The sequence below is a fragment of the Alosa sapidissima genome, chromosome 15, assembly GCF_018492685.1.
Source record: "Alosa sapidissima isolate fAloSap1 chromosome 15, fAloSap1.pri, whole genome shotgun sequence".
NCBI classification, from domain to species: Eukaryota; Metazoa; Chordata; class Actinopteri; order Clupeiformes; family Clupeidae; genus Alosa; species Alosa sapidissima.
In genome coordinates, this window is record NC_055971.1 from 30,785,099 (window position 1) to 30,801,255 (window position 16,157).

The 16,157-nt window shown below is 43.7% G+C and overlaps 2 protein-coding genes and 1 long non-coding RNA gene across 4 annotated transcripts in view; 1 reads left to right on the forward strand and 2 right to left on the reverse strand.

Moving 5' to 3' along the window:
* Positions 1–6,251, reverse strand: part of abcg1 (ATP-binding cassette, sub-family G (WHITE), member 1) — a 26,023-nt gene extending 19,772 nt beyond the window's left edge. Inside the window, 2 exon segments of the mRNA XM_042063658.1 lie at positions 4,840–5,083; positions 6,060–6,251. Coding sequence (XP_041919592.1) covers positions 4,840–5,083; positions 6,060–6,122 — 307 coding nt within the window. The 5' untranslated portion in view covers positions 6,123–6,251.
* LOC121683833 lies at positions 4,489–7,729 on the forward strand. Of its 2 annotated transcripts, none has more exons than XR_006022923.1 (3): positions 4,489–4,732; positions 4,824–4,921; positions 7,014–7,729. It is a non-coding gene; the product is annotated as an uncharacterized LOC121683833 (long non-coding RNA). The 2 variants fall into 2 exon arrangements; XR_006022922.1 differs by having other exon boundaries at positions 4,489–4,696.
* Positions 7,730–11,025: 3,296 nt separating this feature from the next.
* Positions 11,026–15,718, reverse strand: spcs2 (signal peptidase complex subunit 2). The gene is made up of 5 exons (XM_042063668.1): positions 15,605–15,718; positions 14,334–14,417; positions 14,031–14,191; positions 13,474–13,608; positions 11,026–12,338 (listed from the first exon to the last, which is right to left on the reverse strand). The coding sequence occupies exons 1-5, from the start codon at positions 15,641–15,643 to the stop codon at positions 12,152–12,154; spliced, it is 606 nt and encodes a 201-aa protein (XP_041919602.1). The 5' UTR covers positions 15,644–15,718; the 3' UTR covers positions 11,026–12,151.
* Between the last annotated feature and the right edge of the window lie 439 nt (positions 15,719–16,157).

Genomic DNA, 16,157 nt, shown 5'->3' on the forward strand with positions numbered 1-16,157 from the left:
AAATCAAAACTAGTTGGAGAAAGTCAATGAATTTGGTTCCATTTGACTGTCATAAACATCCACATACAGCACCTGTTTGCACCTGTTGTACATAGGCCACCACCTTTCTACACTTTACATACTGTTTACACCAGGAAGCTACCAGAGATGTCCAGAGAAGTATCAGAGAAAAAAAAGACTTAAAAACAAAACAAACATAAAAACACAAAACCCAATTTATTTTGGGTTCACAGGAGACAGCATTAATCTGGCCTGATGATCCTGCTGACCACATGTCTATTTAATGGCTGGGGAGCGATCTCCCGTTCAGAGCGGCCGACAGATGAGCTGTGGACAGAGGTCAGGTCGGCACAACACAACACAACACTGACACACTGGTGGCCCAGAGGGTCACTCAATAATACCCAGACCGCCGGCCAGCCAGAGTAAACACCCATCTGCAGCCAATCCACAACCACGCAAAATGCTCCGTAATGTAACATCCAAATCCAGGGCAGAGAGAATTTTATTTGTCCCTATTAAGACTTTGCATGACAATATAGGCCCATGTGGGTTGCTGCGCTATGTGTGAACTAGATTTCATGTTTTGTTTCTGTGATGCTTTGCGAGGAACAGATGCCTCAGGATTAGGCACTACTATCCAGACCATACGTGCGCCTAAAAGAGGCCGAGCATAGTCAGACATTTTCCTCTCCTGTAACTGACCAGCGTTGCAGTAAAACAGAAAGAAAAACAAAAGAAAACTGTGGATGAGCATGACGATGAGAATGTCGATGAGAATGTCGATGAGCGTGCTGTTTTTCCTGCGCGGCATCTCCTCTTTCAGTTCTTATCTTAACAAGTGCACAGCTCATCGCTCCATCCTCTTAACCCTCCCCCCTCCACCCTCCTCCTCCACCACCCCCACGCTCTGAGGTTACTGCAGTTTGTTGACCGATAGTAACCGTCTGAGCAGCGCCCGCAGAGCCTGGCTGCCTTACTCTGCCTGCTTGCTGTTGCAGTCTGACTGAAGCCCTCGATCACTTTCCTCCTCGTGTCGCGTGTGGGTTGCAAAGATGTGTTGGGCACGTCGGTTTTCGATTGCAAGGCAAGTCAAGAACGTCGGTGCCAAGTTTTGTCTCTGGAGTGTCTGTGGTGGCAAGGTGAAAAACAAAAAGCCTTTCCGTAGACGTTTCCAGAGAGACTGGAAAAAAGCTACTCATTTATTTAGTTAGCAGACAATCTCATCCACAGTGACTAACAACACAGGCAAGGTATCCATTTTGCCACTATGTGCATCAACTGGCAATCAAACCCATGACTTCTGTGGAACTAAAGTGCTGTCAGCTAAAGAGTCACTGAAAGGAACTGCTTCAAAACCATCTGGCACTGTGGAACTAAAGGAGTCACTGAAAGGAACTGCTTCAAAACCATCTGGCACTGTGGAACTAAAGGAGTCACTGAAAGGAACTCCTTCAAAACCATCTGGCACTGTGGAACTAGAATTTTGCACACCACAGCACACCACAGCACACTAGAGCAGAGCAGAGCACAGCTGGATTAAACCGGTCCCGTCTTCCTGTTCAGTTCAGCGTTGGCCACTCTCTTTCCTTCTTCACGTGTGCGTGCGTGCGTGCGTGCGTGCGTGCGTGCGTGCGTGCGTGCGTGCGTGTGTGTGTGTGTGTGTGAGTCATGGCGATCACATTGAGCCTCAGAGCACTAAAGCTCACACAGCATACGTGAGACTAAGGCCAAGCACATCACTGCCACAGGGTCCATCGAAGGTCACTAAACCTTGGCAGCAAAGACAGATGTCAGAAGGAAGAGTCACCAGTGCTGGTGGCGGACCATGATAACCTCTGCTCATGAATCTTTAATGGCCATGATAATCACAGCTTGTTATCACCACAGCATGGAGTTGTGCTCCCAGACTGAAACCACAGATAAGTCCCAAATGAGCATTTAGCTGCAGGTGGTTTAATCATTGCTATTAAAATTATGAGACCCGTTCATACTGGAGAAAGCCAAACATGATGACACAGCATTTTTACATCCAATTTGTAAGAAAATTACACAATTTTACAAATCAGCTTGATTGCCAACGAATACATCAAATTATTGCTGATGTATAAGATAAAGAAAAAAATCTTTGTGATTATATACAGTAATAATACTGTAAGATCATTCAAATAAGAACGGCATCCATGTCTCATTCAGCACCAGCCCTTTGGTTTGGACTGGGCAACCGATGGGGACATCAACGATGCATTAAGCTCGATATTCATATTAATAATGCATTAAGCGTGATATTCATATTAATGATGCATTAAGCTTGATATTCATGATATTCATATTAATGATGCATTAAGCTTGATATTCATGATATTCTTGATATTCATATTAATGGTTCCACGAGTGTAAAATAAATTGCAGGCATAAGAGGTATTTGTACGCTAACTGCACGTTCTGCTCTAATGTTTCTGCCAACTCTGAAATCTGGTCCATAACTGACCCAGAGCTGGTTATCCACCACATCGCATCCCAGCTATGGAGTATCAGGGCCATATGAGGGCCACATCAGGGCCATATCATATGAGAGCCACATCAGGGCCATATGAGGGCCTCATCAGGGCTATATGAGGTCCACATCAGGGCCAAATGAGAGCCACATCAGGGCCAAATGAGGTCCACATCAGGGCCATATGAGAGCCACATGAGGTCCACATCAGGGCTCTATCCGAACTGCCTGATCGGATTTAAAGCCATATCAGGGTCATCAGGGCCGTATCAGGACCATATCAGAGCCATAACAGGTCCAAAGTCAACTGGTCAGATCTGCCCTGGCATCACAGCCAAGGAAAAGAGGTCAGCGTGTCCCAAACCTAAGGAGCTTCGCTGATTTGGCACCGGTCAGGCTAGACAGACAGGGAGTGAAAGAGGAGATGTGCTGCCGATCGGAAAAAGCAAAAGCCCAACACGGACTAGATATACAGTAAGAGGACACATGACAGAAGTGAGAGACAGGAGGAGGAAGAGAGACAAAAGAGAGAGAAGAGAAAGAGCAATAGAGAGGAAGGGCTGAAGAGAGAGAGAGAGAGAGGAGAGAGAAGAGAAAGAGCAAGAGAGAGGAAGGGCTGAAGAGAGAGAGAGAGAGAGAGAGAGAGAGAGAGAAGAGAAAGAGCAAGAGAGAGGAAGGGCTGAAGAGAGAGAGAGAGAGAGAGAGAGAGAGAAGAGAAAGAGCAAGAGAGAGGAAGGGCTGAAGAGAGAGAGAGAGAGAGAGAGAAGAGAAAGAGCAAGAGAGAGGAAGAGCTGAAAAGAGGTCCAGATGGCTGTCTTAATGAGCACAGAGCACGGCAGCTGCACAGAACACCCCTCCAGTGAAGAGTTCTACTGCAGCATCCAGATGTGCTCTTGCGTCAAGTCAAGAACAACACAACCACCTCAACTCCCTTCCCAAGTCAAGAACAACACAACCACCTCGACTGCCTTGCCAAATACACTTTAAGGTGAACTCTGTATTCAGAAGCTACTGTCCCATGAAAAGGATGTGTTAATTATCACTTTTTTCAGACTGCTTGGCTTATGTAACAAGCTGAAAGTAAACAATAGCTTAATGATAGCATTAACTGGAAAAGGCGGAGGAGTTGATGACCATGGTGATTCATTTGTATCTAAAGCTCACTGAGATTTGGGATGAGAAATAAAGACAAATATAGCCTTTGTGTGTTCTGTATGTTTTTGTGCTATACGGAAAATATTTACTGTCTAAATATGCAATATGCAATGTAAATATGTAATGTCACAACGATACATTACTTTTACACAGTGCTGTGTCTAGATACCCTAAGATGACAAGACAACAGACTAGCAGGCTATTTTTCAAGCGTCTCGTTTTACCTCTCCGCCATCGAATCTCTACATAACAGAGCTGATTTTTGCTGCATGAAATCAGAGCATGAGATCCGCAGTCCATTTCATTACATGTTGGGTCAGTCCTGGGAGAAAAACAGCTCCAGGAAAACCAATCCAATCCACTAGCTATTTGCGATAAAAAAAAAAAACCCTGAAAATCCGCATTCACAGTATGTATAATTATCCTGTGGGGAAATCACCTTATTGCGTAATACTATGCTCACAAAATCCATGTGAGATTGGAGAATGTTTTAAACACAGTTACACCTTTGCCAAAATGTCGACAGCAATCAAAATATTGGCAGGAGTCAGAATGGGATCCAATGTGAGATTAGTTCATTGAATGATTCATTCCGTTTAAATACTTACACGTGCAGATAAACAAGCTTTATAAGTGATATAGCTTCAGTCTTTTACAAATGTGCAGATAAACAAGCTTTATAAGAGATGCAGCCTCAATAGTTTTGCGCAATGTCTGTTATTTAACAAGTTTATTTAATGCTTGGTATTATATTGGTATCTTATATTGGTATCTTATATCAAAGAACTAAACTCAGAAGAGCCTCCAGCCTTCTCTGCAACTCCCACTTGTATCTGTCCATACCCTGCTTTATCTGCTGCCTGGGAGTACGCAGCATGTGTCTGCTTATCTGACTACAGCCCTTGGGCCTCTACAAGCACATTACGTGTGTTCATCCCCAAAGGGAAACTCGCCTTCCAGAAAAAGAAAATAAACAAACAAATTATACACTCTCTTTTAAAGTTGCCTGCTGACGATGCAATTGCTTGCCATTCGGGACAATTAGTAAGAATTTGAATGCAACTAAGCAAGAATTTGAATGTAAGAGCACATGCTCTTGTCTTTAAAGAGTGCCAATGTGCATGTGGGTGTGTTGGTGGACTACTGATACTGTATATTGATGATCGTTTAGTGAGACAAGACGGTACCTTTCTTTCTCCACCATGGTCCCTCGGGGACCGAGTACGAGAGGTCTTTGAACTCGATGTTGACCGCTGGTCTGCGTGGAAGGTAGGAGAATCTCTGCGCTTCTGTCAGGTTATTCTCCACTTTCTTGAGGTGCCCGTGCAACAGAGGCGTGTGCTGACCTCCTACATGGTTGGACACCATGTCATCAATGGACACACACACAGTCCTAGGATCCAGCATTAAGTCAGGTGGCCCGTTGGTGTTCTAGGAGTGAGAGTGAAATACACACACGTTACTGATGATTCAGTGACCATGGAATTAGTATTGGTGGACATACAAGAGATAAGATGATGATGATTTTTGAGCTGATCAACAACACCAAATATAGAATACAAAGTCTGAATTGCCTCAAAAGCTTGAAAATGCTTTTCCAAGCAGTTGGTTAACTTTAGCGCTGGCTTTAATGCAGCGTTCTTTGGAATGTGGCATCTGCATGTATAAAAGGATAGTCTAATCCGTCTCTATCCACAGAGCCCAGGGCTGACGGGGTTACTATCGGACACCCAAGCCAGCAGACCGTGCGTAAAATAATACCACGTCCAATGTGAAATCGTTGCTTGCTGTATATTACTTATCTGTCTGGAAATACATAAATTCCACAGATTCTCCTCTGGAATTTGTGGTCAGTTTCTCAAAATAGCCTGCATTATTGCAATGGTATATGTAGGCAAAAACTGCCACCGTATATTTAGTGGTTAGTCGCGCGTAATGACAACCACACACACACAAATTTGCGAAATGCAATCTTCATTCACTGATCACACACAGTCAGTAAATTGTACTTAATAAAACTTACGAACACGTATTGTCATATTTCTCATTCCATGTTTTCCACATTTTAAAAACATTTCAGAGTATTACAGCATTTGTCAAAGTACAAGGCTAAACACGTCCGTGTCAGTTGACTAAAAGCGCAAATTCCATTTGCTCTGTTATTATGTGTTAGAACATTGGCTTTGCCACATGCACACACTGATTTAATATTCAGAGTACTTGAAGAGGAGGTTACTCCCGTTCACTTGGTTCAGTGCAGGTAGGCTATTTCTGGCACCAAGTTGCTAGATACATGATGGATAGGTTCAGGTCTGATGCACAGTGCTTGTCTCAACTAAAATCTCATACTTGGTAAAAGTGTCATTCAAAAGTGTCATTCAAAGAATAATTGATATTATTCACTTACCATTATGATGGAGTTGGTCACCGTAGTATTGTTCACTGAAAAGGCTGCCATCAGACAGGCCATTCCTTTCAATTGTGCAGTTGACTAAACCAAATAGATTTATCAAGTCAAAAGCATCCGGTGTCGTTGATAAACTATTCCCGCATACACCTCAGTCCTCTGCAGCCTGCTCTGCCGAACGAAGTCGCTCTGTTATTGTTTACAAGCGGTCAACCTGCTCCCGGTGTTTTGTACGGTGACGTCACATACTGTACCGCTGCCGACTGGCGCTTAGACGGAGAAGGGGCGGGAGCAGCAGAAAGCATGTGCCTCAACTCAACGCGGCACTGAAAACCACTATCCGAACATATACATCAATGTCCTCACAATACTTTCATTGCATTGCTTTCATTTATGGCGCATATTGGACATAATTGGCATGACTTGAATGGTCAGAATAAGGTTGTAGTCTATCCAAGCCAGGTAGGCTAAACATGCAGATTACTGCGAGCAGATATCAGACATGAAGGTGTGATTTCTGCCTAGTTCTGAAAACCATTGGTATCATTGGAGAATCTGAATGTACAGTTTTGACCTGATAAAAACTTGGTACTACCTCAGCACAAAAAAGGAGCAGGTGCATGCATGGAACGAGGCTGCAACAATGACGCACGTGAAATACATACGCGCCACCTTGTGGAGATTCACTGTAAAGGCATATTTGCATGAACTGTTGGTCATCACAAGTAGCCTACATTGTCATTCCTTGTCATCCCATTCCGTGAACTGATCCGAATTCAGAATCGTGGTCATAGAAACGTCTGTTGTATACCCGCATTTTGGAAGATAATTTTTACCTCAGAGCGTAAACACACCCTTTGCATTTCAAAGACCGAGAAGTCTAAATATAGCACAATCTCACTCCTCTCCCTCACTCCCTTGTGTGTGTGTGTTTTCCTTATATCTTTTTTCAAGGGATGATTTCTCTCCCGCGTTCTGCAGCAGGAGGGCTGCTGGTGGTGTAGTCACAAGGCTGTGCATGTGCCTCGGTGGTGATACGGCTGCTGGCTCCACCACTGCAGTGGACACACTGGATCAGTTCTACTGATGAGCCCGTCGCCTTCCTCAGCGACACACCACTACCTGTACACTGATGTGCCACACCACTACCTGTACACTGATGTGGTAGTGTCTGTTGTAGCTATTACACTATATGACAGCTACTGTAAAACATCATACATGAGATATGTCTAGATAAGTGAGATGTTGCTGCAAACATCACAAACATTTAAATTCATGAATGATGCAAAACATTTTATGAATGAAATATCAGGATGTTGACTTATGTAAGATTATAACTTAATATGCCATCGTATCAAAAGATTATCTACATCACATACATTTCAAGCACACCCAATTTGAGCAATGTACAGTGAATAACATGGAGAGATACATCTCTCTCTCTCTCTCTCACACACACACACACACACAAAACAACGGTGATCTTCCAGGTTAACCATAAACAGATGATAATAAAGTCTGACAAACACAAACACTCCATTTGTACTGTTATCCTCCTTCTTCTACCCCCGGACTGCTGTTCACTTTGCCCTAGATGCTTGCACTCTCTCTCTCAAACACACACACACACACACACACACACACACACACACACAAACAATCTCACACAAACGCACACCCACACAAACACACACACATACACACACTCTCTCTCTCATACACACAAACAATCACAAACACACACTCTCTCTCTCTGACACAAACCCACACTCACACACATACACAGTCTCTCTCACACACAGACAGACTCATGCCCTGGACAGCCTGGAGAGATCAAGACCACGGGAGAGCGTCTCCTGCAAGACAGACGGACAAAACAAACCACGGGAGTGCTGTAGGTGACTCGTGTTGATTGGGTCCAGTGGTGTCCAGCGACCCCTCCCCCCTGGGCGCTGAAATAGCGTATAAATGCAGGCAGAGCCTGTGGCGTGGTCAGCCAGGCAGACTGAGATGTCAGGGGGACCAAGGGGAACATAATGGGGGCTGTGGGATTGGCCATCTTCATTCTGCTGCTGCTGACAGTGGGAGAAGGTATCTTTGCACTCTACCAAAGCACTTATCCAACAGCTTAGTCGCTTCACACACACACACACACATATGCACAAATACACACACGCAGAGAGGGAGAGAGAGAGAGAGAGAGAGAGAGAGAGAGAGAGAGAGAGAGAGAGAGAGAGAGAGAGAGAGAGAGAAAGAGAATGTTTCGGTGGGCCCAAGGTGATTGTGTTCTCTGTTAACCCCCCTAAACTCAGTGAGGTAGACATGTCCCATCTGGTGGGTGTTTGGTTTCCTGATGCAGGCAGCCTATGCCTCTGTAGGCTGGTTTGGTCAGCTTTTTACTCTAATGTTCCTTTTCTCTTCTCCTCAGCAAGTGACACTGACGTTCAAGTGTGGACCTGTGGCTACAGAGGACTCTGCAGAAAGTACTGCTATGCCCAGGAGTACATGGTGGGCTACCACGGCTGTCCACGCAGATATAGGTATTCACCCCCCCCCCCCCCCCCCCCAACACACACAACACACACAACACACACAACACACGCATACACACACACTTGCACACACACAACACACGCACACACACTCACACCATACACCTCAAGCAACAAAACAAGACATTCCTCTTCTCTTCCCATAGGTCACTGGTGTTTGGCTGAAGCACTTCCATTGCTATTTGCTTAAAAATTTCTCCTAAGCTCTGTAAAATATTTTTTTTTCCTATTTTTGGATTTCCTCGAGTTCTTATCCTCCTCGTGTTTTGTTGATGTGTCTCATCCCCAGATGCTGTGCTTTGCGTTTCTAACGGAGGCTGACAACATGGCGTTCCACATAAGGCCCCATCTCTCCAATCTGAGTGTGATCTGAATCGTTTGCCGTGATTTCATTTATCATGTTAAAGTTTTAACACAAAGGAGACTTCAGTCTTCCCTTACTTGCTTTGAGATTTCAGATTCTGGGCCAATCTACTCAAATATCTCAAGAAGTGGGACAATTTTTCACCTACTTAGCTCCTACTCGCCTAGTATGTAACGGTCATCATATCTATCTGATACTGTTATTGTTGACTTGTATTCCTGACTATACTATCAATAAAAGAGTGACAATAAGTAACATCTGTTTTGAGAAGTTTTCTTCAACATACAGCAGCCTGCGTTTTGTATGTGTGTCGAAACATACACCCAAAAAAGATGCAAGCGTGCATACACACACACTCACACACATAAGTGAAGAACTTTGTGATGGTGGTCCAGTGAAAGTGGCACTGTGACTTTGCACCAGGTGTCATGGCTTCTACTTTGGACACTGACGGACTGGATAAGCTCTGTGCTAATGGCGGTCTGGCGTGTGGTGCACCGCATTGTTGGGATGCAGCACAATAACAAAGTAAACTGACCCAGTTATGCACCCTGGAGAGCCCGTTCAGTGAGTCAGACAGCTCCTGCCTGAGTCTGCTTCTAGTCAGCAGAGGCGTAGTGCATTATGGGAATGCATTTCGGTGAGCATTGTAGGATCTACGTTGCTTGTTTGACTTAAGACTTATAAATTAAGTTCAGCTTGTGTTCTGACATTCAAACAAGTGGTTTTCAGTGTGATTACAGTTTTGGCAAGAGCTTTGCACCTAACTGTTAAAACATCCTGCACAACCTATCATTTGTTTACATGACACACTTTCCTTGATTGAAAACAAAAACTGTGAAGTGGACTATGAGTCATTAATTCACATTTGCACCTATCATTTTCTAGACTTCAACTTTTAGTCCAACACTAGATTATTGAGATAGTAGTGGGGAAATGGGACTTAAATAACTAAAATATTAGTTAGCTTTAGCAAAGACGCAGTAGCCTTTTCAGTGTTTCATCAGATGCCGTTTGACCAGATGTCTGCCACAGCCCCAGCAGACATGGGCGGGTGAGCTCGGCCTGGTGCGGTGTGGCAAAGGTTACGGGGCAGAGATGCGTCCAGCCAGTCAACAAGCGCGAGTGAGCGCACCGCCGCCGCATTGTCTTCTGGGCGATCACTCCATCTTTGTACCTCAGCTGTGCGGTCAGCAGAGCGTGCCCCTGTCACAATAGGGCCGCGGCCCCCCCACCCCCGCCACACACAGACCTGTTTACTGGAGTTTTGTTCTCTACATCCACAACAATGTCTGCTGCCGCCACGCCAACACACAGACCAACCCGTGACGGCCTGGGGGTGTGGTGCTGTGTGTGTGTGTGTGTGGGGGGGGGGGGGGTCTGGGGGTGTGGTGCTGTGTGTGTGTGGGGCCTGGGAGTGTGGTGCTGTGTGTGTGTGTGTGTGGGGGGGGGGGGGGGGGGGGGGTTGCGGGGGTTAGAGCAGGGTGTTGGACTGGTAACAGTTTCAGAATAATCCCTGCATGTTTATCTACTTATGCCAACAAGACTACATGACTAATAAACAAGCACATCCGTTGGGGCGAGCAGCATCACCTGTACTGCTGCCATGTATCTGTGGCTGGGTCCAGGCTGGAGGGATAAGCCGAGCTGATTTTAATTAGTGTCAAGGCCTGTTGATCCTTTAATGGGATTTACGATTTACTTGAATTGGCTTCCCACTGGTCATCTTTTTCATTTGTTTGTCTTGGCACTATGGGAACATTTTCTCCAGGTATGCAATAAGGTTTTACGCAATTTGAGATTACCTGGGTTGACCGGTTAAATGTAGAGAAGCTCATTGGTCACTTGTCTTTTTTCAGCTTACATGATTCCTTCCTCTGTACTACTGATGCTGATATTGACGGGGTTAAACCAGGGTACCGCAAAACACTGTATATGGAAAGTAGCCTGCTGAAAAAAACATTAAATAAGCCATTATGTCAACTACTATTAATATACCATTCAATGTGAGCAACACCAACAGAAAAATAATAAGATGACCACAAACAAATATAAAAATGCCTTTCACTTTATTTTATACTTTTTTTGGGGAAGAACTGGCACGCACCACCAAGGTAGCTAAAGTTTACTCAAGATCTACAAACAGAAATTCTTGCAACGTCCATGGTTTGTGACTGCTTATCTTTATACAAATAATAATAAAAAAAAAACACCTCTGTATCCATATGTTTACCTAACCGTTACAGAATAAGTTAAATGACATGATGTCATGGGTAACTGAAACCAAAACAATACTGATGCACCCCTGGGGCTCTTGACTGGCTTGCTTCATACCCTTACCCTTAACACCAAACAATGACCCCTGCTTTAAAGTAAGATTAGTAGACCCTTTCAAATCTACTAGGTATCAAAAGAGGCAACAAGGGGACAACAAGAGTCTTGGGGGACAACAAGAGTTTAGTGACCGAATCCAGTCCCTTATTTTCATTTTTTTTTTTTTTTTTTACTTGATGGGTAGAGAAATGGTGTAAGGCTCTCAAGATAAAAGAATGAATGCAGTTCAGCGATTACAAAGCAGGAGAGGACAACACAACTGCAGACAATCATACAGCTCTCTTTATAAGGCATTGTGTCCTTCTGTGTGAAATGAAAAAAAAAAAAAAAAAAAAAAAACCTAATAAACAAACAAAATCTGAGTAGTGAATTAAACCGAAACAGCTTTTTCACACAGCTTTGGAAAAAAAAAGAAAAGAAAAAAAACAGAAGGTAAAAAACAGGAACAAATGTGATGTATGTGACATCTGCACAAGGTAGGTGGGTTAACCCCTGTAAAATGTGTAGAACATACCAACACACATAAAACCTTTCTCTTGGGCCCGTAACCTTGGGCACAACGCAGGGTGTAGAAGAGGGTACCATTGGGAGGTTACCTAACACATATTTCATATAAACAGATCTTGAGATTTGTGACTTTGACTACGGAGCAAATACCTGACCAGTGTAGAAACATGAGCGATGAGAAAAAGCACACAGGCAGACTGCAAATGTAATGTGACCACCAACCCCAGACAGATACGCAGCGGCTCTGCTCCGACGCCACTGTGCCATCCACAGCGATGGGGCTATGCTGGGTTGGGACAAAGGCTGGCATCGACAACAGGACGACACTGGCCCCGTTACTTTGTCTTCTTGTCTGATGTCAGGTTGTCGTGGAGCTTCGAGACATCCTTCTCATATTGGTCCATCACCAGAGTTCCGTTCTCGTCAAAGAACGCCCCCACAGACTTGGTGAACTGTTTCTCCCGGTAACATTTGTTCTTCCCATCCGTAAAGGCGACTACGAGTGTATACTGGTCATCAAACCTGGAAAAAGAACCGATTCATTAATCACAAACTCAACACAGATTCATCTCAGGAGAAATGCTTGGACATTGTTCTTATTTCTGGATTAGATTTACCCCAGCATCTTCTCCTACTTCTCTACAAATTTAACGTTCACATTTATTCTATTATTATTTTACTTAAAATAGTTACTTTTAATGCTATGGTAATGTTTATTTTGGTTTATGCAATGCTGTAAGTCGTTTTGGATAAAAGCCTCTCGTCTGCCAGACAACTATAACCATAACCAAACTGATATTCATCTTGCAGTCAGCCTTCTTCAAATAACAACTTATTGCTGATGGACAAGCATCACACTTCAGTAAATTAGGAGCCCTAAATAAAAACACAAGAGTTCTCAGCACACACAACACAGTACAATTGCATCCCTCAGGGATTTGCTCAAGTCCAACTGCATAGGCTGCGCGCCGTGGCCCTTGGTATTTATGGGTTTCATCAGGTCCCTTTCCACAGGTGTATACAATCATGCACCTTGATTATCAATGCAGACTACATGGTGCTTGATTAATACACCTGTGGAAAGGGACCTGATGAAACCCATGAATTGGCAGAGTGGGTGGGAGGTGGCCCGAGTAACACCAAGACCCCTGGCAGTTGGGTTAGCCCCTTGAGCCGTGGATCTGCCCAAGGTTTCTTCCTTGGTAAGGGAGTTTTTCCTTGCCCCTGTTGCTCTTGGGTGCTCCTTGTTGGTGCCCCCCACCCAATCCCAATCCTCCCCCACCTTTTTTATGCAGCCCTTGCCACTTAATCTACTAAACCCCTCTTCTACTGCACTCTTTACCCCCCCCCCCCCCCATTAATGCACAAATAGGCTGACACCAGACATAATTTCACTGCATTTCTTACTTCCAGTAACTATATGCATGTGACAATAAACTTCCTTGTATCCTTGTATCCTTGTACCTTTTCAGACTGGAAAAGTCTGAAAAGTCTTCCCTTTTCCCCAGACCCAGAAGCTGTTGCTATGATGCTGCTGGCTAGTATCACCAAATTCATTCTTTCTCTGTTGCTGATACTTGGAATTGTGTGTGAGGGTGGGAGGTGGCGCGCCGTGGCCCTTGGTATTGGCAGAGAGGGTGGGAGGTGGCCCGAGTACCTTTTCAGACTGGAGGAGAGTTGCCAGATGTCGTCTGGGTCCATGCCCGCGGGGTCTTTCTGAAGGGCCACCAGGAAAATATTCTTCTCTTTGTAAGAGGTGTAGAGGGTCAGGATGCCCATCATGATGAAATACGTAAATGTTGGTTAAGGAACACCATCATATGGATCAAGTTAATCGAAATATGAACTAACTGGACCATCACATTAGCAGTATACTACATTTATATAGTATTAAAGAAATAACTTGCACGTAAACCATTGACACAAGGGGAAAGCATCCGGTTGAACTTCAGTCAGATTAGCACAGACAGCTGTTTTCTGTTGTTTACAAAAGCAGTCACACAGAAGCATTACTGTAGGCTAAGCTGCTACAATTTCCACCATTACTTTGGTAACCGATCCATTCACAAATTCTGCATGACCCATAGTTTCCCTTTAAGAACAGAAACAGCAACAGAAAGATGATCTGCATCCCTATATTGTCATGCTGTCATTTCAACCACACCTTTGCGCAAAACCTTGTTCAGTGATAGAAAGTCAAGGTGAAAAGGATATGATATGACACAGCATGCCAGGACAGGCTTGGACTCGGGGAACGGGTGGAGGTAGTCCCAGATAAGAGCTACGATAGCAAAAAGACAGGAGATGGTGCAGATGAAGAGACGGCCGTCGACCAGGTTGAAGTTCTCCACGTAGCCGTACTTCTCCAAGAGCACCTGTGGGCAGTGACCAGAGAGGACAGGCTTGAGTGCTACATTACTACATGCAGACACATGACCAAATAACCAAATTGCAGCAGAGTTGACACACACACACACACACACAGACATACATGTGCACACACACACACATACACACCTTCTTAGCTGCATCATCGAGAGAGTTCTTCACAGCTGCACCATCCCACTTGTCAACCTTCACAGGTTTCTCATCAATCCTCCACTGCAAAAAATAAATACATAACATTTTTTACACAGAAACATGAATCCATGAAGCTCTCCAACTTTCTTTATCTGCAACTTATCCTTAGGGAAGTAAGGCATTGTAAGGATTGTATTGTAAAACACTATGAAGCGCTTTTGCATTCCACACACTGTACACTGCATACTGACATCTGGTGGTCTTTGAACGCTTTCTGGAAACATTCAAATGTCGTGTCCTTTAGACGGTCTGCTATTGACACATTATTAAAACAAAGCAGGCCTAGAAACAACTACAATAATGCAATAACGTCTCCTAAACAACATATTTCTCTTACATACATTAAACTGATGAATTTTTGACGGTATAAAACTGTGTGACAGTATAGATTTGGTTCTCTAAATAGATCGCGCTGTTGATCACGGAATACAAATAATTATCATTGTTGCAGGTAAAATCACATAAGGTCAGAGATGACTTCTGTTTCAATTCCCGCTGACAAACAATTACGATTAATAAACTCGCAATTACCTCTGTACCCATCCTCAATCTCCACACAAAATATATGTTTTGTGTGGAGCAGGGGCGTTCTCGTACGTAAGGTAACGTTACAGACTAATTCACACTTCTTAGTTGCATTAACCTACAACATCTTTGTGCAAGATGACAAGTCAGTAGCCTACTGTCACTGTGCTGGCGATAAAGGCTACAGTTAACTGGCAACACAGGAGATAACATCGCGTAATAATAAACACCATATGCTACAGTCACGCAAAGGGTTTGTGTCTTATCAGCTATCTGTTAGCTTGCTAACAATACCGATGAAACACATCATATGAGCTTTACACCGACATCCCAATTTGTCCATGTGCACAGCAAAACAGCATGGTAAGGGTATGCCATTTTATTGGGTTGGGACAAAACGGACCATAACCTTTAAAATGTTAAATAAGAGCAGAGAACTCCAACGCGGATATGCAAATGAAAAGCTTTCGGTAGGTAGCTCGCTAGCGTTAACTTTCCGTGCAGAGTGGTGTGTTAGCCACTATGAATGAAGATACGATGCCCGTTAGGGTTCATAATAAAGCAACAAAGCACGACAAACTAAATTAACTCAGAGAAGACCACTGTGTTCCTTTAAGTGAATTCAATGGCTAGGAAATAAGAGTCATACATGCATAAATAATCATAAAATGCTCAATTCTTACTTTTTCCAATATGCCACTCTTCCCGTTTCTCGCCGCCATCTTTTCTTCCTGTTCATTTGCTGTGATCTGGGAGAATATGATTGGCGAACAGCATAATTTCAGCAACCAATCAGCAATGAGAATGAACCTCGTACGTAGACGGAAAACACGCTCCCGCTTCTTTCAACCACTTTACAATGATGTGGCCCTAAAAAGTGATAACAGGAAGGAAAAGACGATCATAATGCCATTTCACTAAAAATGACTTTAAAACAGCGCGATATCCTGGTTGAATAGGTAGAACTCGTTATTATTAACTGCGTCGTATTGACAAAATATTTCCACCAGAGTTTCACACTGAGGCAACACAGATGCGAAAAGAGCAACTTTATAACAGTTTGCATTTGGACACTAACATTAACATCATATTTAGTAGTTATTTACAAATCACTCAGTGTAGAGCTCAACTAGTTTGCAAAATCAAATAAATAAATATTATCTCTGACTGTACAGTTACATGTTTTGGATCATGCCATATTTGTAGATTTCTGTCACTATTCTTAAAGCAGCCCAG